At 33.5% G+C, this 22677-nt stretch overlaps 2 protein-coding genes across 3 annotated transcripts; one reads left to right on the forward strand and one right to left on the reverse strand.

Moving 5' to 3' along the window:
- Nucleotides 1-5294: 5294 nt before the first annotated feature.
- LOC143149986 (adipose-secreted signaling protein) lies at nucleotides 5295-9220 on the forward strand. The gene is made up of 5 exons (XM_076317916.1): nucleotides 5295-5432; nucleotides 7603-7720; nucleotides 7896-8033; nucleotides 8406-8592; nucleotides 8663-9220. The coding sequence occupies exons 1-5, from the start codon at nucleotides 5420-5422 to the stop codon at nucleotides 8717-8719; spliced, it is 513 nt and encodes a 170-aa protein (XP_076174031.1). The 5' UTR covers nucleotides 5295-5419; the 3' UTR covers nucleotides 8720-9220.
- Nucleotides 7796-22344, reverse strand: LOC143149983 (uncharacterized). 2 transcript variants are annotated; one of them, XM_076317914.1, is made up of 8 exons: nucleotides 22002-22344; nucleotides 21769-21910; nucleotides 21504-21544; nucleotides 18318-18702; nucleotides 12964-13098; nucleotides 12590-12870; nucleotides 10876-11109; nucleotides 7796-10749 (listed from the first exon to the last, which is right to left on the reverse strand). In XM_076317914.1, the coding sequence occupies exons 4-8, from the start codon at nucleotides 18391-18393 to the stop codon at nucleotides 10279-10281; spliced, it is 1197 nt and encodes a 398-aa protein (XP_076174029.1). In that variant the 5' UTR covers nucleotides 18394-18702; nucleotides 21504-21544; nucleotides 21769-21910; nucleotides 22002-22344; the 3' UTR covers nucleotides 7796-10278. The 2 variants fall into 2 exon arrangements, with proteins under 2 accessions (XP_076174029.1, XP_076174028.1); XM_076317913.1 differs by lacking the exons at nucleotides 18318-18702; nucleotides 21504-21544; nucleotides 21769-21910; nucleotides 22002-22344 and adding an exon at nucleotides 13680-14355.
- Nucleotides 22345-22677: the final 333 nt, after the last annotated feature.

Genomic DNA, 22677 nt, shown 5'->3' on the forward strand with positions numbered 1-22677 from the left:
AAAACTGATTGCTCGTTTTTCAGGTAATGGCGTTCCAATATTTCGCCTCTGCTAACGTACCGTAATATTCGTCGCTTACATAATAACTCCAAGGATGCCAAAGAGCTCGTACACCATAACAAAGGACCGTTACATTCGTACCTCTTCTTTTTTTTTTTCTTCATCCTCCATGAAATATTTCTTCTCCTTTGGACCTTGGACCTTGTCCAGGACCATATGATATACACGTATATAGTATTAATATTAGAACGATTAGTTTTACTATTTGCGACGATTATAATCAATCGTGGACTTCATAGCTTATTATTGATATTAAATAAATTTTACAATTGGCAAAAGTTCCGAAAATTCATTGTAATCTGTTTCAAAACTATACTCGTTAGTTTCGTAACTTGGAACAAATTTATACTTAATTACAATCAAGCTTTCAACTTGTAACAATTTTACAGTTCATTACAATCACCCTTGAAATGAAACCTTTGTAGCATTTATAAAAACATTGAAAATAGAAAGCACCCTTAAAATGAAACATTTATAATAATATAAATACAAATATATAAATGTACATTTTTTTTCTGCCTTTGGATGGTAGCTTCTGTGACTAATAGATTCATTAATTAGTTGCTGAAGATTTAATCTTAACTAATTGCGATAAGTCGTATCTAGTATGCTCAGACTCATCGAGAGCAATAACAAGCATCCAAAGTACAAATAGTCCTATGGAAACTGATAAATATGTTTTTAGGGACCAAGAGTAGGGTAGTACAATTCAGGTTTTTCTTTTTCAAACAATACTATGTATTGTTTACTTTGTACGTAAGAGTAATAGCTTAATCTACATAACAATAGTGAAACTCGATCAGCATATTTTCGTTATCCTATTGGCAATACTTGGTAATTAATTAACAGCTCAAAGTATGATAATTTCGAATTTAAGGACTCACGATCGTACTAATAAGGTCGTAAATATACGAGTGAAAATGGTACAAGTGGAAACAAATTTCTTACGTGTTTAAAATTTAAACAAAAATGATTGTTTTCCTCTTACATCTTGTACAACAAAGAAAATAGAATCGACACGATCGCATTGCAAGAATGGAAATAAAAATTAAGATGAAAAGTTCCACTCGTCCCCAACATTTAGTTATGCAGCTATACTTTGTTTACACCCTGTATATGAAAACAATTCTACATGTTTTTGAATCCATCGGTCACGTTCATAGGTCAAACATTGCTACCGATAACACTCAATAAACATTCGTTTAAAAAATTATGATAAATCATAGTTAACCTTCCAATAGAAGCATTCTTTCGAAGCGATTTGCAACTTGAAACCAAGATCATTCTCTAACGACGAACATTTACACGAATTTATTCATCACTTTCGTGTTCTAATATTATTTATGTGTTTGTGAAACACCCTGTATAATAAAGTATTTGAAAACACGAGAATATCCTTGGACGAGCCTAAGTCTCTGGATAAATAATACCGGTCGAAGTAGGACATTCACGATCGTTTATGGATCGGTTGTTGAAATTTCTAAAATTGCCATATCGTTGTTTGAGCAAATCGAGAGGGCTGAGAGGGTTCAAGGAGGTTTGCGTCTCCCTCGAAACTTCCTTCGAATAAAACTGTAAGAAGAAGTCATTCCGCCCGAAGTGATATCAATAATTCATGGGCACCAACGTATCGAATATTATTCTCATCTACGTTATCGAATTTCATTAGCTAGATCATGAGAGAACGAGGCATGTGATTTCTTTCGGTTCTTCCTTCTCCGTGAGCGCACACGCGAGAAGGTCACCATGAAGTTTGTAACTCGACACACTATGCATAACACATGTTGTCGAAAGATCGTCGGTGATTTTTCTCAATCAATTATACACTTTAATTGGGCGTACACGGTACAAGTTTATTGTGTGACGCAAACAACACGGGGATATGACAACGTTGTCAGAAACTCTTGGGTCAAATATTCAAATAGCGCGCAAAATTTTAGGGAAGAACCAACGGAAAATTGAAATACGTTGTCCAATATATTTTCGTAATGTCTCATTATCGATGAAAATAATAAATGTGACTTAATCAATGCAAAGTGGAATTTATTTATTTTTTTTTTTTTTTATTTTATTTTTTATTTTTCCACTCACAGCACTTGATAATTATACTTCGACGACTTTTACCAATGTTGAAGACCTCTTTCAAGATACTGAAAAAAGAAATTTGTATGTACTTCTCATTTTGTGTTTTCTCTGTTGTATTTGAAATCTATAACAATTAATTACTCATTTATTTCTCCACTGTATTTTTTACTATACTTAAGTGTTGTAAATTGTCCTATAATACAAACCACGAATCCCATCTTTCTTTAAAGTAGAAGTAGTTAAAACTAAAAGTTGTTTAAGAAAATGTTTTTCTTATTTTAAATTTCTTTATTCGATTTAAAGGAAATAAGTGTACTTATACGGTGTATTAACAAAGAAACATTCAAGACTTTCAGGACGGGGAATAATTGCTAAATATAACAAAGAAAGTCTCAATAAACGTAGAATGAAGAATATATATTCTCAGGATTATAAATAATTTTCCGTTTCGGTTAATAAAAGTGACTGATAACTTTACTATTTTTTGATTTGTTGATGTTTGCTTGAGAAGCAAGTGCTAATTCAGTATACAATCCGTACTATTTAAATAATGTGACTCAACATGTTTCCACAATTAAAGATTATACTGTTTATTGACAACTTAATAATCGTTATATTATTTACATTCCAGGAAAGGAAACTATACATTTGACAATAAGAAAGAATTGTAAAAAAATACAAATTTCTTCTCCTTTGGTGATCATATAAAATTTGATTTCATTGTTTTTCCCATAGCATCTTGAAAACCCCCGTGAGAATACAATGGTTACCAACATTATCATCACTTAACAAATATTTATTATTCCACTTTAATTAATCTGAAAGAACGGAAGTAATTTTTAAGCAACGGTATAATTGATAGTCGGGTGTTCCAAATTAATTGCCCTATCGTCGATACATATCATTGAACGAGTTCATCTTTGAGATGATTAATGATCTAACAGTTTTTGTTTTACGTTTGCGACAGTGAACTTAAGAGGCAAGCAATGAGTATGAAGAAATCCAGAAGTGTTTTGTTTTTTTTTTTCTTGAGGTAAATAACCTACAATAACAATATTTATGCAAATGACTTTAATATGAAGAATTAGATGTACATTCGAATGATTCGTAAAAGGTCAGTCACTGGAGCTAGAGAGACAAAACGATGTGGTAATAAACACGTGAATCGCTTTTTACACAAGAAATATCAATTGTTTCCTACAGTTGGCATAACTGTGTATAAATAATATGATCTTGAAGTTCGCGTTAATAATTCTAACGTTCATTGCAATTTCTTATGAACGTGGTTAGTCAGCAATCAACGTTGCTATAATTTTCAATGCGAATAGGATTACAGAAATGTATGGCTCAGTAAATACGTCAGGACAATTAATGTTCAACGACCAACGCACGGTCATATTCAATTGAATATAAATTACACTATTGCATTACAAAAAGATTTCTAGATTCGTTTAGGGGAGGTGATTATGGAAAAGCTGACAGATCAGCTGCCTATGAAATATTCCAGAATGGAAATTACTTTTAAGTACAACTTTTTTACGAGGAATAATGATAAAGGAGAATTGCAATATTGTTAGCAAGAAATACGATAGATTAATAAATGTGCGCAATTTATAATAGTATATCTTTTCTTTCCTTCCTTTTTTTCTTTTCTTGAATAGGAAGCTACAATTTGTTTCGATATATTGAAAAAGTATCGGTGAATGTAATAAAGATACATTAGCACACGATACGTACAATGTCACACGAGGTCAGAAATGAACAAAAATATTATACAAACTTAATCATTTATGTAACACGATCGAGAGATATAACAGATTGAAAAGAGTAATCCTATAAAAGAATTGTAAATATCAACAAACGTTAATTAATAATAATAAAAGACAATTAATAAGATTGTAACATAATAAAATAATAAGATAATAGAGACAATTAAAAAACGTATTCTTGATGATGGAAATTACATTATGCACACTTACAGATAATAATAAACACAGTGCTATGAAATCTTTCACTTCTGACCTTGCGTGACCTCGAACGTTATTATATCACACGTTTCAGAACTCGCCTTGAGAAGTACTTTAAAAAATATTTTTCAAAAGAACGCTAACACTGCACACGTGAAAAATTATAATCAACTTCAAATAATTCGATGTTTATCGCGGATTTTAAAAGTAGACAAGAAATATGAATAGCGTAAAAACACTTATTTCGTAAAAAAGGAAAAAAGTCGAACTTAAATACAATGTTATTCCACGACTAAAAGCAAAATTAAACGTTATTATATCTATTAATCGAAAGATAGCTAAGAGGAAAAAAACTCAGGATACACAGACAATTACATGAAACGGAACTTGCGACAATAAATCTCTGCTGAGCCACGATTGTTCAAGATTCTTATTCCAGATTACATTTGACCATCGTTGACGTACAGAAAACTACTAATAAACAACACAAGTAGGGCTACATATAACTTAATGAAATGATACTATAATTATGATTTAATAGAAACTAATACATATATACAATATATATTATAGGTGCACATTATGTGCATATGTCATATATACACGGATTTATATAATTAAATGTTTCATTTATGAAACATGTTTACTTGTTTTTTTATCAACTCCGTATTTTGATAGTAATTTCCCTAGAAAAGTGTGTATTTATCGAACATTCTTTTAACGTAATAATTTTTTCAACGAATAAAATATACTATCTAATAATACAGATAAGGTTATCGTACTTTAACTTCGGGTTGTTATTTCTATTGCCATACAGTTTTTATTCTATCTAAAGCATACACTGCAAATATTAATAAATTTCGATAATATCGTAACAAGTGTTTACAAACAATTGTTGTATACCAACAACATCTCTGTCAATGCTTTCTCGATGATTGATAGATCAATAGATTATACATGTTACTATTATGTTCGAATTATCTTTATAATATTTATAGCTCTGGTTGTTGAATGCTTTCTTTTTATCGAATATTTAAGAATGAAATTAACTAAGAATTGCTTTAAGAAGTATTGATTTTAAGATTAAAAATTCGTGAAATGTTTGGAGAAAGGATTTGCGACCGTCGAGAGACAGTGGAGAGTGCTGCCGCCATCGTCAAGATGCCAAACTATTCGATGCGTTTTGGCAAGTATGCATTAGTGCATACACGCATCAACACATGGAAGTGCAGTTATCGTTGCTCTACGGAATATTAAATTAGTTGTGTGTAGTATGAAAGTACAACTGCCACATTGCCTTACAAAATATGGGAGATAAAGGTAACAAACTATTACAAGATCGTACTATTATTGTCTCTATCTCGTGATGTAATTTTAGCGTGGTTAAAATTCGTCTATTTGCCGTATTTCATTGTAAAATCGTGTATTATCAAAGCTAAATACGCATTGTCGAAGCTATGTGGACTAATTAACCTTTCGAACGAATAAAAATTGCATCAGATAAAAATTTTAATAAAAAATCGCATGTCTCGTTGCATTCTCCGAGACCGGTTCGTCGTTGATCTACTAGGTTAGAATACGTTCGTAATTGGGTCATTTGAAAGCGCGCCACTTCGAACATGTCAGTTATCGGACGATCTTTGCATTTTTCAATCTCACCAGAGATTTCGAGTTTTCGAAGTTTTCCCGCGTTCAGCATGTATACATTAAAGTTTATTCATTTCATCGCATTTTTAACCTTTTGAGCTTTATGAGTCTGTATGTGGCTACTAGCTGATATTTAATCAATGACTGGAAACATTTAAGGGTAGAAAAATTTATTACAGCGTCATAAATTGACAGATGTCGCACAAATGCATGTAATTTGACGCTTCATAATAAACGTGACACGTGAGATTACATTATAACTCTACCTTTCATCAATATTTATAGTTCTCTGAAGTACAAAATATGTATTATTGGAATTCTTTTTTGTATGTTTATTTCTTTCGTATTCTATACGTTAGATAAAGCGTCGTTTAATTTATAATCTTTTACACACTGCATCCATAAGATCAACGGTTATACGAGCAGTATAGATGTTTCTCTTACCTGTTTCGCATTTACAATTCGTACTAATAATATTAAGTATTTAGTTAATCTTTAAGCATTTCTATTTATTTTCTTTAAATCAACAAAATATGTGATCGCTCGTGCAAAAATAAATAGAAAATATACAATATTTGTAAAATGCGACTTTTTTTCCAAGAACTTAGATAAGGATAAGTTCCAGCTAAGCAATTTCCTGAAAATCATTATTTCTAATATTGTCTTCGTAATTTTTCTCCTATCAGTCCTACCATAATATTTAATTCACTTTCTATCGAGTAGCACGTTGACGCGATATAATAACAGAGTGTGTAACGATGTATTTGCGACGATGGTAGGTAAACTACATTGCAGTTGATTATTAGTGTCCACATAGACAATGCAGCGAGTATAAAGCACTTATTAGCCGAATAGAAAGTATCTAAGGAAATAATCAGGATCAACAGAGGAATTTTCAAATTATTACGTTCTTAAATGGATAAACTATAGAAACTTGATACTTTATTGCCAATTGTGGTAACGATAACATTTACAAAAACACAAAGACAAACAGTAATAATAGGTTATGGAAAGACATTAAACAGGAAGAGAAAGAAAATAATATAGTTTCTACTAATAACAGATGTCTCTCGACAGACATTTATCAGTGTAAATATTCAGTATTATTAATCGAAAATAATTAGCAAAATGCCAAAATAAGATTTTGTATATTCTATTTCTATTTGCATATTCTATAGTTTTACTGCATTTTTCAATGAAACATTCACGTTGGTAATTTACGGTTAGACTTAGTACAGAAACAATAAAATTTTCGCGATGGTAGGGATTTTAACTAACACAAATCACTTCGTTTGATTTCTAGCTAAGATTAATCGTAAATCGTGTGCATGAGTCTCGACGAAACCATATATCCTATAAGCCGGTAAACAAGGAAATCGGATTATCAATAGCAAAGATCTACAAACCGATCAATATTAGTTTTTCTCTGCGAAGCCAAGTTACATTCCCACCATTTAGGTTAATAATAACAAACAAATAATGAATATTTTAATAATTATGAATTTATATACAAAAAAAGAAAAAATTTTTCTAGACAATAAAACATTTAAGTAATAACATATAATTTATATTTCAAAATAAATTATTTTTCGGCAGTATAGTTATTACGTATTATTAAAAATACACACAATTTTGTCAGTTTAAATTATTACTATGATACATGTATAACACTAACTTAAACCAATATTAACGTTAACCCTAGTTTCTATCATGGATAAAGAAATTTCGTGGTGTTATTGCATATAAACGCATTTAAATTATGCTCTTTTATCGCGTTTTAAAATAATTTATACGAGACTCACGATATTTGTATATTTCTTTACTATTTAAATGTCGTGTTTAGAGCATCACGTGCACTTTAGCGGAGGAAGCGGTCTCGGGAAAGACAACAATATTATGATACAACCGCAACGACATGGACAGATAGATGCTCATCTTGGATTTTTGCAGCTTTATCACAGGTTGCGTTTAAAATAATCGTTTTTTTTTTAATTATTCTAATGTTTATATTTGAAATATAAATACTCTAGTTTTGGTTTAATGTATAACATTTTATTTTTTTACTGGTTCCACATTTTATATTATATTTAGTTATTTTTGTAATGTGCGCTACTTGTTCACCATTCTTTTTTCTAGATATCACATAGAATTCTCTGTCCCTTGGAATCTTTGTATACACGGTGAGGGAAAAACACTAATTCCAGCCATAGTCGCTGGAGATAACAATCCTAATTGTCACATTATTGAATTGGGACAAGAAAAGGACAGCTTAAGGTAAAATATATCTTTTCTTACACAGTCTACAATACATTTTATAAAATATGCTTTTGAATGTATACTTTGTAATGTATTTATTCGTTTGTAACAATAAAAACTGTTTACGGCTTTCATATGTAATTCATGTTCTCTTAGAAAATAATTTACCAAGCTTGACAACTTTGTGGAAGTTTGAAGATTTTGGTGATCATCAACTAGTCTTGATTGGCATTAATGGTGATCATCAACTAGTTTTAATTGGTCAGTTAGTATTATTATCAGTGTGATTTCAGTCTTCCGATAAAACTATCTACAATTTTGTCTTGTATCTGGAAAACTCTTAAAAAATGGGCTATCGTAAACATTCGAAAATTTTTTTTCTGTATCTAGGTTAAAGGTTGTACTGTTAGCATATAAAGAGAAGATTCTGAAGGAAGAAGTACAGATAATGTGTTGCAAGGCAGGAACCCCATTAAAAATCCAATTAAACGCACGTGTCTTGGGAAAATCCAAGGGCACGCCACTGTTGAGGAACGGTATACGCAGTATCGGCGTGGAGAGACCGGAAGAAGATGAGGTCTCCGAGTAGATCTCATTGATATGATATTGTTGCTCGAATATCTAAGAGTCGAGTATTTTTTTCACAGGTGCTGGGTACGAAACTGAGAGCATTCCTGAGCATGCCAAGTGGACAGAATCTTTGAACAGAAGCTGGTGTCCTGGTTTATGAGGAAAATCACATATCCAGCTGACGATGAAGAATTTCACAGGGGATGAACCGACGCACGAAAACGTTCCCAATTTTGAACGTTAAGCGTGCAATTCTTCACAGGCCTGTCGTGCAGAACCATTGCAATCAATGGTCCTTACTGATCGCTATTTTAATTGACATACGATATCATGCGTACATGTCTTTACTTTAAAATGTAGGATACATCTATAAACAAGTAAAAAAATAATCCACGATCTATTTCACAGTAAAATTGCACATAATAACTTTCAAATTACACAATGTTCAGTGAAGAGCTTCTCTCGAGTTAGTTCCGTTGGTCTAATTACGCAGGCCTATACAGGACTACTCTCTCCTCTTGTGTTCATCCTACAGAGATGATACATTTCGACGCAAGAAATAAAGTGTCCCTTTAATTAGCCTTTTCAAAGGATCACATGAAGATATGTAAATTATGAATAATTGCTAAGTACCGCATCTGCCTACTATTATCTTCTTCAACGAATACGTATCACGCAATGCCTATAAAGTTTACTACACCTTTTACTATTCACTGTCAATCTATCTGTAATAAGTGAGATTGTATTTTATTATCGTTTTACATCGAGCGTAGGCTTTTGAAATTATTAATCAAAAAAATGAATTCTACGAATGACAACGCTGTTTTCTAGTTCCTTGCTAAGCTAAAAATGAATTATATTAAAAACGAACGACTTCAACGAAAAACGAGGCAACTTATTATTATTTTCTATCAATGATCCCCCTGCGCTAAACCAAATCGCTTATGCTTTCGCGCACAGAGTAATATTATCATACAGAGCGTAAAAAAAAGTATTCGTTCTAGTTCAGACTTATTAATAACATCCGCTATACAATTCATTTTGATCTTAAAATTCAAGATCCAACTTCTTCAAATTTCGTACATTCAATTTAACGAGAAAGTTCACGAAGACCGTTTTCTTTTTAATTTTCAAGTGGTGATCGCTATTTTCATAGCACTAGTGGTAACGCGACGTCAATTTGATTCCGTATTATCAGTGGTAACATGACTTTGTATCGCTAGTAGCGTCGTGACGCCAATTTGACGTATTCTTAAATGGAGGTATATTCTACTTGTATTAAGACGTTATTATTTGTTATTTTCTAGATAATTTTATTATATTCATAATATTTCATAAACAAAATGTATTTTTTGTAAATACAATTACAATAATGAATTTTATTATTTCGATATACTTAACAATAATGAAACAACACATTTTAATACAAGATTTTTAAGACGTCAAGTCACTATTAATCGATACGGACTCAACTTGACGTCAAGTCATCTCTATTGATACGGAATTAATTTGACGTCAAATCACCACTCTAAGATGGTGAACACACTGGTTATAGTTTTGGCCAATTGAATTGTGCAGAGTTGCTCTGGTGCAAAGCATTCCGACAGGTGGTTCCTTTGAAATTCTTTATCCTTGAATAGAACATAAAGAAGAAGAAGAAAAAAAAAATTATAATCTGAATAGAAGCCTATTGTCAGCATTGAAAACTTGACTTTTTCATGGGAATGCCGGTTGGTCCGTCGACAAATTCGCAAATATTGAAGCCAAGCCTAGCCAAAGGATGGCAGTTACTCTTAGGGTTGCCCCACTTTCCCCTGAAAGTCATCCAGGTCGGTAGGATGCCTTTATCCTCCTTCAGGAGCAACTCAATTTTTTTCCATGTGGGCCAAGCAGTGCCAAATCCACTCTCGTCGTAAAGACGGGGTAACCTAACAAATTTGTGTTTTCCTGGCGCTGTCCAGAGTCCATGCGATCCACGTGCGCTGAACAGTATCGGATGAGAGCCACCGGCTGTAAAAACCCTTTCTGGGAATATCGGTTTTTGAAAGATCCCTTTACGTGTCTCTTGACTTTCGTAGACGAAGGTACCGCTTCGTAGATCGTATCGATAGAACGCCCCAGCGTCGTGAGCAGACACGTACATCGCTGATGGATGACTGGCATCCTAAATTAAAATGAGAAAAGATTGTGTTTCTGTTACATGTTATCAGTTACCGTTATCGTGCATTGCCCAAGTTTGATACAGGCGGGGATAACAGTACCGACACGACGACCTACGTGAGTTCACTACCTTGAAATAAAGACTCATGTGTTCCCAATCGCCCACGTGATTGCCATACTCCTTCAGCATTCCAAGGCACATTCCGCCTACGGTTGGTATCGGCCAGGTACCGAAAAAACCGAGATCCAGAACACAGACCGCTTTTCCCTCACTGAACGGATAGAACATCCAATAGGTCGCGTGAAAGCGCAGCTTTCGGGACCTGTTCCATTTTTTTTTCTTTGTCTTGAAATCCGCGATTTTCTGCAAGCAGTGGCACAAACGAGTCAATATCGATGCGAAGAGAGAAATCGAGGAACATCTAGGGGAATGAATTATTTTTTCTCTTAATCGGTAAAGATCATCTAATAAGTTTATGCGGCAGTGTGTTTATACATCTCGGATTACGTTTCGTAAACACACAGAGGTAGAAGGACTCGAGTGACTAAACTTCGGTTTAGTCTAATTTTAGCGTAGAAGGCGTTGAAAAACCACAGACCGTAAAGTTACAAGAATTTTATATATGGTACACGATAAAACAACGAGTGAAATGCGTGTCCATTTTCGTCATCTCGTGTTGTACGAATTTCGAAAAGGAAATACGGCAACAAATACAGCAAATAACATTTGTGTCGCAGAAAGTGGTTTGATCGATTTTGGAAGGGAAACTTTAATCTGGAAGATGAGTCATGAGCCAATCGAGACGGACGAAGACAGAATTCGTAATCTGGTGAACGAAACGAGGAGTTCGACAGTGCGAGAAATATCGCAAATGTTAGATATATAAAAATCGTGTGTACATAGACATTTCAAGAAAATGGAAACGATGCCAAAGCTGAACGTATGGGTACCGCATTAGCTCACAAAGAGTAATCGTCTCGATTGAGTAATCGATAACGAAACTGAATCCCTTCTGAAACGTATAGTAACTGGAGATGAAGAATGGATCGTGTTCGAAAATTCTCAAAGTAAACGAACTTGAACCGAAAGAGAAAATCCAGCAGAACGAGTTGCAAACCTGGTTTACACCTTCGAAAAGTTCTTCTTTTCGTACAGTGAGACTACCAAGGAATTTTATTCTTCGAGCTGCTCCAGCAAAATCGGACAATTAATGCGGATCTGTATTGTGTACAGCTTGAAACATTAAGAGAAAAACGTAGAAAATTTATAAATCGTGGTAACGCGATTTTCCATCACGACAATGCCAAACTGTACGTTGAACAAAATATGCAAAGAAATTACACCTTATTCTCCGGACATTGCACCATTGGACTTTTACCTGTTTCGATCTTTACAACATTATTTAACTGACAAGAAATTTGACAATGTGAACGCAATGGAAAATGCTTTACAAAAATATTTCGATGATGAACCAAAGAAATGTTACACCAATGAGATCATATCGTTGTCTAAAATGGGTCCTGCAAAGAGACGGCGATTACATACTTCCGTAAGCTTCACAGGCAAGATTAAAATATTACTTTACATGGTAGAAAAATAAACGACAGAAACTTATAATACGACCTAATAGTTTATTTTTCTCTATGATCGCTTCATGCGGTAAAGAATCTTCGAATAATAATTATTGTACCATAGTGGGGACGCAGTACGACGACGAAAATTTCAATGAAAATTTATTGCACTATGGGTCTACTTTGGGACTGCACAAAATTGTTCGGAAATAAATCATTCGAAGATTGTTTGCCACTTTTTTCCGTTTCTACGGGATTTACGGTGTAATTACCTCCGCGCCAAGTATAGCATCGCTCTTCCAAACTTTCCCCGGAAGATCATTCGCCAGGATCATCGACGTTCCGAAATCATCCACTGGCGGCGCGTCTCGCAAATATGTCGACACGTCGCTCCCCTTTCTCTGTAATTTCTTTTCTTCTCTTGCAGCAATCGGGTTTATCGCATCCGTGGAAGAGTCCTGATCGACGCAATTCTTGATCGCAGCGTAAATCGGCACCGAACCCGCTGGCTTCCGGCCGTACAAGAACGATGATCGATTCCTCAGCAACGTCTCTGCAGACGCAAACCGATCGATCATTCAACTTATGACACATTGATCAATTAATATTCAATCTCGTCAATTGGCGGATCGTTTTCATCATTTACCTACGTCGATACTGGTGCGAAGATAATCATCGTCGGATTGCATGTTGTCAAGGAACTCGGGTACCCCGAGGGGCAGAAACAGTTCGCCAGGTGCAAGCCATACCAATGGCGCCCAGTCCCGTACTAATCCTTTTACTGTAATTAACCGTGAATGCGATTGCTAATATTTCTTTTGCTCTGATAAGCGTAGACGTGTGTGTATACAGTTACGAGGATTCGGTATAATGGATTTGTACCGCAAGAAATGAAAATAATTCTTCGTTAACAACCCGTTAAACATTAAGATAGATATCCGATCTTATACCGATCCTTTCACTAGCGTTACAGCGAATGCTCGTATCTAGTAACGTTATTGATACGATGAAAGAAAACACGTGTACAGAGTTGCGTGAGTTTGTAACAAAAACCTATTCTATCTACACCAACTCGTAGAGTAAATGAGCACAGTTACAAGATGTAATATGTAACGCAGACCGAAGGTGCCCGTTATCTGTTCAAAATAAATAAGGGGACATACATAAATACATCGTCACGTGACCAGGCTGTCAATCGTTGCAGAAAGAAAACGCGATAAATAGTTGAGAAACCACGATGACAAAACTGCCAATAGAAAGTTGTTGTAAAAGTTACGAAGCAATGAACAATATTACTATTCATATACGTAAGTAGTAACTTGTGTAAGTCGCATTGTATCTATATTTACTCAAAGAGTATACCTCTGCTAAACGGTCCTGTCCCAGCCACGTGACTTTGTTTACGTCCACTTATCCTTGCATCGAACAGACAATTGACCTATATTATACTATTAGGTGCAAGATAAACTTCTCTCGTTTGTTTCTTATTTGTTAAAATTCATTCTAAAATATAATTTCCCTCGTAGGTTAAGACCGTTTACCAAAGTTCTGATAGCTTCTCCACTTTCCTGGAGAAAAAATCCTCGTTTCTTGACACATTCAAAGCTTACGTATTCATTTCCATCAAGAAAGTTTCGCAGAGATCTGAATAGGTGATAGTTCCATGGTACTATATTCCGGTGAATACAGGGGGTGAGACGAAGTTTCCTAATCAATCTCTGACAGTCTTTGAATAGTCTTCCTTACCACGTGTGGTCTAGCGTTGTCATGATGAAAGATCACACTTTTTCTGTTTGCCAAAGTCGGATTTCTGTCTTCAAAAGCTCAAGTTGGGAACAATAACGATCAGCATTAACAGTTTCGCCTTCTTTCAGTAACTCATAATAGAGTATTCCTTTGCGGTTCTACCAACAACACCACATAAACTTCTTCGGATCGACTCTCGGTTTTGACGTTCGCAGTGGTGTTTTTTCATGGTACATATATGCTCTTTGTTTCTCCACGTTCTTGCACACTATCCACTTCTCATCTCCAGTGATTAGACGGTTCAAAAATGCCCCCCGCCCCCCACCCCCCTTTGACGGGAAAGATTTAAAATACATATGGAAACTCGGTTCATCAAACAGTTTTCGTTTAATTCGTGTGGTACCTAAAAGCTGAACTTTGACACTTAACCAAGCCTTTTGATGTGTTCCAAAGCAAGTTGACGTCCACGTCTACGGAGCTGACCGTTGGATTTGTTTGAATTATACAGCGTAGCTTGTTGACGTTTGATGGTCTTCCCGATCTTGACTCATCTTGCAAGGAAAATTCACCCGATTGAAATTTCACGAGCCACCTTTGACAAGTTTCATTTGTTACAGTAGTTCCTCCAAATACTTTACACCAGTTTTTTTTCTGCTTGCACCACGTTATTGCCTTTTTGGAACTCACAGAGCACGCAATGTCGTAAATGCACTTTATCTTCAGCCATGTTAATGATACAAAGGGTCGAAGAAAACTGAATGACAAACACAAAATGTTCTTTATAAATTGTCTGGTAGGGTTCTACCTGTTTTGATCGAAGTTGCCAGAGTGGACACAGAAGTAGATATAAAAAAACAACAAGACTTTTCTTTACACCTAATAAATAGCAAGACTCGTATTATACACATGTTTTACTAACTTATATACCATATTCTAAGAACCTGCTGACATCTTAATTCGCGTTAATCCTTACCATTCCTATGTCGAGTATGGCTCGACATCACATTTCTTACACCAACTCCAATATCGAACTAGATTCGACATTATACAACTATCTTACTATTTAACATATATGAAAAATATATTTCTTACATACTCTGCACTGTTGCAATACAACATTTTATTAGGACCCCCTTTTATATCTATTTTGTAAATTAATTTAGCTAGTAGGTAAAAAAGAAATTAAGGAGTGCAAAGGGTTCGTGAGATTAGCTACGAAATGTTTAATGTAATAGTAAAAGGAAAAACGAACAAAAGTGAAAGAAATACAGTGCGTTTAATACAGTGAACAGTACTTAATTTTTACCGAACGTCGAACCTGCATAACATATCAGAGTTGATCGTCCAATTATTTAAAAGAGTATATAACACTTTAACGCATGGGTTAATGGAAGAGAAACGCGGGAATCGAATACGATATCGTCAATGACGATCGGTCAACGACGCTATGTTTGTCGACTACAACATGGTATGTTTATTACAAAACCTGTTTCTTCGCGCTTCTCATTTCAGTATGTAGTACATGGATTTAGGTAAAAAAAAAAAAAAAACAAACAGCCTAGAGAGGTTCTGCTTTCGTTGCATCCCGAGTGGACAAGATTATCAAGCATTAGGTGTATATGTACATCATCCTACACGCACCCGCATGCAGATGAAACTCCGAACCTGCTTCAAAAACTTACATCGTACGAATCAACGTGTAACTCATTAGATAGAACTCATAACCTCATTATGTGTCCAATGGCGGACCAAACAACTTTCAGATTTATTTTCTACAATTGATACTTTAATTCGAAATGTTTTTCGTATCATCGAAGTTTGTTTATTTTTCTAACGCGTATGTATTCTTTGTTGTTTTAAATGTCTTTCGTGTGAATGTTTTCAACGGTTATAAATTATAATTGATAACAAAATGGGTATATACTATTAACGAGTAAATATACTCGTTGTAGCATTTTCAAAATAACGTTTTCAAAAGGTTAATCGGGGAATTAAATTTTTAAAAATAAAAATGTAAATTCGACACTGTTGAATCATGCAATTTCTAGATTCCATGTCGTAAATTCATTTTCCAACAACAATGAATGATCGAACGACGGAATGAAAAAGGGATTGCTCGTTTTATTATTGCACTCGGGTGGGGGGGGGGGGGGGGCGACGACGACTTTCACCGCTGTCGTCCACGTGTACGTTGATTCACTGTCATTCTAGAGTTGAAATCGTAATTATTATGTACAAGCGACACAACGTTACCATAGTCGGTGTTACGGCGCGTTGCCTATTATACTTCCGCAATTAAAAAACAGCCATCCGTAAATGGGAACGTGTTTATACAAAGCAACACCGATTTGTCGTGAAGTTAATTATCTTGTTGCTTACGTTAGACCAGTTCAGGATAATATAATTACACGTAACTATAGAAACGTCTCTGCTCAGATATTTTTCAGAACCAAACGTTTTTTATCGAGATCGGACCAAGATAACGAAGAGGCGAGCCAACCGTTACGGTATCCTGACATTGTATGTTACGTGTACGTGTTATACCATTCTAGAAAAGGAAGAAAAAAAAAAAAGAAAAACAAGCATTTCTAACAAGATCTTATCATGAGAAATAACGCTCTACATTCTTCGTAACTTGATAAAGAAATGGAACGTCAAACGGTACTGTGTGATTTAATTTTAAGTTCAATCGAAATCTAATTGCATCTAAAGCAGAGTCTACTATAGTCAGGACAAAGGTAACTGGTCGCACGAGGCCACGAATAACTACCCCCACCACATTCGGCCACTTCTACCATTACATCTACCACGTGCGCTATCTTTTGACCAGAAAAGAAAACAGTCATTGGAAATAGTATTCGGAATTATTATACCATTTGACAGGTGTGTATTTCCCTTATCGTTACTAATAGTATTGATTTTATATTCGTAATGAAAATGTGTTCTCGATTTTAACAATTTTAGTAATTTTTGTAAATTTACTTTGAGACCGTTGAGAAAACTTTCCTAGAACAAGAAGGAGAGCAATTTGAACGCTAGACAACCGACTAGCAATTCATTTAATTACCGTCCACGCGTGTGTGTAATACGAGCAAAATCGAAGATTAATGGAAACTTGTTTTGGCCTGCTTGACAATCGTGAAACCGGTCCGAGAAATGGGACGATCGATTTTCAGCCTCGCAGCAAATCGTGACCGTGAGTTTTGTCCCTGAAACTAGATCAAACTATTTCGAAAGAACATAGCATTTATTGTCTCTCATTAAGACGTTCATACTAACTCGTCGCCAATAATTCGCTTAACTATCGGATGAAACAATTTCACCGTTAATCCGACGGTTCTTGACTCTGAGCGGTTACCATGGCGACCGTGTCCCGGTTTGAGATACTTTGGTGCCACATTAACGAGCTTAGCGCCTTATAGTAAACATTCTCCGACAGTAATTCGTAAAGTGACCGAACGCGTCGAATCCTTTACATTGAAATTGCAACGAACAATTCTAACTACTGAAATTACGTAAATTGTTATTAATTGAGAGTACAATTTAAAATAATTTCTTTATTATTGATCTTAACAATATCAACAAACTAATCTTTTTAACTAACATAGGACCATATTTTCAATTAACACGGTAATTGCTCACTTGTAGCTAATTTTTTGCTGTAAAAGTTTCGAATTAAAAGTGGCAAAATAGTAAATTTAATATTCAAATTATAGTGAAAAATAACGTTTAAAGTAAATTCTTTATTACAGCCTTTTTGCAGTTCTTTTTATTTACATTATATTTCTTTTAATATAATTATAAGACGCGCAGCTTAATTTTCTATTATTAGTCTTAATTTGGTTTAGTTTTTCGGCTCAAGTTGTGTAACGTATAATATGCTAGTGCAAATTTAAATACAAATTTTATATCACTGTAACTTGTGAAACGTTACGGTTCAAGGATTAAATCGGGAGAAAGTGATATTTACTATAAATTTTCTATTTTCACCGAAAGTAATAGAATTGCTAATTTTTTTTTTTTAAGTATCTGCATTTTAACCGCTACAATATAAGTATTACATAAGATTAACGGTTCTAAACTTTCCATATACCAATTTTTCTTAGAGTGTTTCTTTAATGTTTCTTGTAACATTAATTGACACAAATACTATAAACGACTGATAAATTTTGAAAATGGAAACAGGACATCTCAAAAATTGTCGTTAAGATTAACGAGATAATGTGTCACTTAAATTAAATTTCAATCTCTTACCCCATTCTTCTTCGATAGTTTCCGAAGAATCCGCGATCATACGAACGATACACAGAATCATCAGCAAACACTGCATTGTATTCAACTTGTACGCACATTTTGACGATCGAATGCCGGATAGTCCGCGAAACTCGAAATTTTTAAACGCCGATCATCGTTGACGCGCCATTTCCCGCCACTTTTGCATCCCCGAGCTGTCACTGCTGTTGATCACCGCAGAACGCCGAGACTTTGAGGTTAACGATCGACTCAATCGTCCTGCTACCAGTCAGAGTGTTTCTCAGGTAACTGACCGGTTCTCTACGGTACCTTGTGCCTCTCACTGGACAAACATTACCGTCGCATACAGCTATCGTGGAGACTGTTATGAGGATGCCGTGGCAAACTGCAAATATAACGAACTAATTCTTCCATCAACTCAAAAATTTGAACACCAATGTTCGTATTCCATTGTTCAATTGCACACGCGAATATATGGAGGGCTTACGTATTTTATCAAAATGAAGGTGTGTAACACTTTTTATTCGTACGATTTTTCATATTATTAAATTTTTCATATTTCAAAAGAAATTAATTGATGAAAATTATACGTAATTCTATGTTGAAATTATTACAGTTTACCATACGAATTCAATGTCGTACACAATTTTGCTTAGGCTGTGAAAGCGATACACTTATGTAGATGTTTGATTAAACTTTTCGCGGGTAATTCGATGATCTTACAATCGTTGAGTAAAAACATGGTTGGGTTATATTTACGTACTAATTGTTTCTTGCACGTAACAGCATCATCCAACAAATTATTTATTTTCGGTATATATTAATTTGTTTATTTTAAGAAACATTTATTTTGTGATCATTTTATTAAGACTGTTCACATTAAATAAAAATGCAAAAAGTAAAATGAGAAATTACGGTTCTTGTTTACAATTACGAAATAGAGACAAAGCTAGTGAACTGGAAACAGTGGAAATTACTTACGGTCAGTGAAAAGGAAAGCGCGTTGCAGATGAGAATTACGTTCGGAAGTGTTGTATATTAGTAGTAGTAATATTTTGTTCTATTGTACTATGGTCGATATTTCGTTTCACACCTTCATTGAATTTTTATTTTGTTTCTTTTTTTTGAAAGCCAAGCGCAGTTTCGTGGTAAGTAAAATTACTATTAAAGTTATCGCGACTTAAGCTTTTCTTCTGTAAGTTATATACTCTCAAGGACATTTATTACAATTTAACAATTTGACAAAAATACAATTTAATTTACATTTTTAATGATACTTTATAAATTACCGTACAATCAATTTAAACATCATATTTTCCAATTAATACTTAAGATTTAAGCGGAATTACTTCTATATGAATTTATTATTCTCATTTTAAAGATATATTTAATTTAATGTGATAATCCTACATACTATAAGAGATAATTTTGCATGAAATGTAAATAGTATGAACAAAACTCCATACTAAACTTTATTAAAAGGTAATTTATGAAAGTTGAAAGTGACTTCAAATCTTTCTGTTACACATTTTGAGTTTCTTAAAACAAAAATATTGCATTATTGCATATTACTTTAAATAATTAAAAGGTAATTATTTAGAAGTGGGGGGAGGGGAGGTCTCACTAATTTCAACGATTTTTGAATATGTTGTAGAAATCAACATTTTGAACAACTTTTTTTTATGCATATAACCACCACTCGGCCTTAGTTTCCGAGATTTTTGCAAAAAACTATTGTTACAACTACAATGAATATTGCCTATAGCTAAGTGTTTATGGAAACGTATGTGCAAGCATTGTTAAGCACACCCGTTGTACAAGTCCATTACTGCCGTCTCGATGTCGTAGTCATCTATAGAAATCATAAACAATCGACGACTCAACGCTTACAAACGCTGCCATAAACACGTAGCTATAGATAATGTTCACTGTGTGGTTGCAATAGATTTTTGCAAAAAGGCACGGAAACTAAGGCTGAGAGGCGGTTATATGTATAGGAAAAAGCATATTCAAAAATTTTCGTAATCGGTAGACCCCCCCCCGAAATAATTACCCTAGGAATAAAAATCACCAAATATATACATTCGTCACTAACTGCCTATTTCTTTAGTTGAGCGAGAATCTTAATGTAATAATGCATACAATTAATTTTTGGTGTTAGTCATACAACATTCAAGTGTGTTATCGTCCTCAACCTTTACCATTTTTACAACCACATCAAATTTCTTCTATTAAGTATGCAAGGTCTCACAAAAATACGTGAATACTTTTAAGTTGATTGCATAAAAAAAGATAATTTATGATTTTTAAAATACTTTTATTACCACAGTAACGTAAGTGGCGAAAATCATACATGTTAAGTTCAAAGAATATTCATTCAGTATTTTAAAGAAATGCTTTGTAATAATTGTTTAGTGTATAGCATATTTTTCAAACTTAACATATATAATCCTAACAATTGTATGTTACTGCAATAAAAGTTTTTTTTATATCGGTTCCATATCGAAATGTCATAAATAAGGTACAACTTAAATCAAAACAAATAGTACAGACTATACATCACTGCTGAAAGAACTAAAACTCAGAATGTAATAGAAAATTTGTAACAATTAATGCCTTGGTACAACATAAATTGTTAAGAAAAAACTATGATAACTCAACTAAAAGCTAACTGTTTCAAAATTGCCCACGAGTAGCTTTTGCAGAAACGAATCTACCTTACTGTGTCATCTGCAATAATGAGATAACAATTAATTAATTATTATACGTATATTGAAAATTTAAATTACAAATTCGAATCACAATCTGAATCTGGACACAACTCTAATGTTGCAGAACCATTTAAAAAAAATTCTAATCTTGCTAAAAACAAATTTCATTACACGCATCAAGTATAACGATGTAAAAAAAATATAAATTGAATTTTGTTACTTACTAATGATCAAGCACTTAAGCAATGAAAAACAAATCTATATAATGCAAGGAAATATTTTACGAATCATTGTAAATTTAATATTTTAAGAATTATATATTTATTTGAAAAGCCTTTGAACACATAAGTCACTGTTGAAGTTTTTAAATTATCTGTAATAAGAATATCAGTTTTAACATATAACATCAACATTATAATACGAACATTGTCCAAGAACATTGCATTAATGGAAAAATGATTTGTAATGAATTTACCCGTTCTATTAATATTGCATTCGACAGTTTGGGCACGAGCGCTGCAAAAAAGATTGAAATTGTGATATAGAATTAAACAAAATTTAGAAGTAGACATTGTATATTGAATCAAATTATTAAACATGTTATTTATCTATATAACTTCTTTATCTATATAAATTACCTATCTTATACACTTCTTTATCTATATAAATTACCTATCTTATACACTTCTTTATCTATATAAATTACCTATCTTATACACTTCTTTATCTATATAAATTACCTTCGATGATATGGACTCCCACGTCTTGATACATGTTATATGAAAAGTATGTAAACAAGGCTGCAATTTAACCGTTCTCTTCATTATCAATGGATCATAACATATAGAACATTTCTCTGTACGTTGAATACGTGGATCGGAACTGAAAACATGGGAGAAATTCATATACTATTAGGAATAAATTTTATTTAGTATTATCACATTTGATAGATAAATATTTCTAAAGTACTTACAATTTGGAACTGACAGCAACCCAATTAGCATTTCTGTAACGAGTATTATTACGTGGCCGTTCTGTTCCTTCATTTGTCAGCATATAGTGTAAAAAAGTAATTATACCAACAGTAAAAGCTGCAACAATGCAGGTGGTTAGATTCACCATTTTACGTCAATAACAATTTAAATAATTGTACAACACTTCAATAAAGTTTATACACGACAGTTGAATATTTCTTTGATTTACAACACAAAGTCGTTAAATCAACTTGAACCTTCTGCATAATACATATAAAAAGAACGCGAAGAAGAGACAGAAATTCTCAAAGCAAAAACAGAACAATGCTACACACGACTGGAATACCCACGACTAAATATAATGGATAAAACAAAACAGTGTCTAGCTATTACACGGTTACAGGCTGGCCAATCAAGTTTCGTGCTAAGAGAATGTAACATGAATTCATTTTTGGTTAGAGAGTCTTTCTAAATCGAAATGTACCAGTGGCGACTTCCGAAACTAACTTTATATTAAAAATTTTTATTTTACTGTGTAAAAATATAACAGTGTATAATAATCGTAGAGAACTATTGATTTCTAATGACAGAAAATATAACAAAAATGTTATAATAGTAAAATGAAAACTGTCAATAACTATTTGGAATGTTTTTCAAATTAATACTGAATTACTT

The sequence above is a fragment of the Ptiloglossa arizonensis genome, chromosome 8, assembly GCF_051014685.1.
Source record: "Ptiloglossa arizonensis isolate GNS036 chromosome 8, iyPtiAriz1_principal, whole genome shotgun sequence".
In the NCBI taxonomy this organism is placed as follows: Eukaryota; Metazoa; Arthropoda; class Insecta; order Hymenoptera; family Colletidae; genus Ptiloglossa; species Ptiloglossa arizonensis.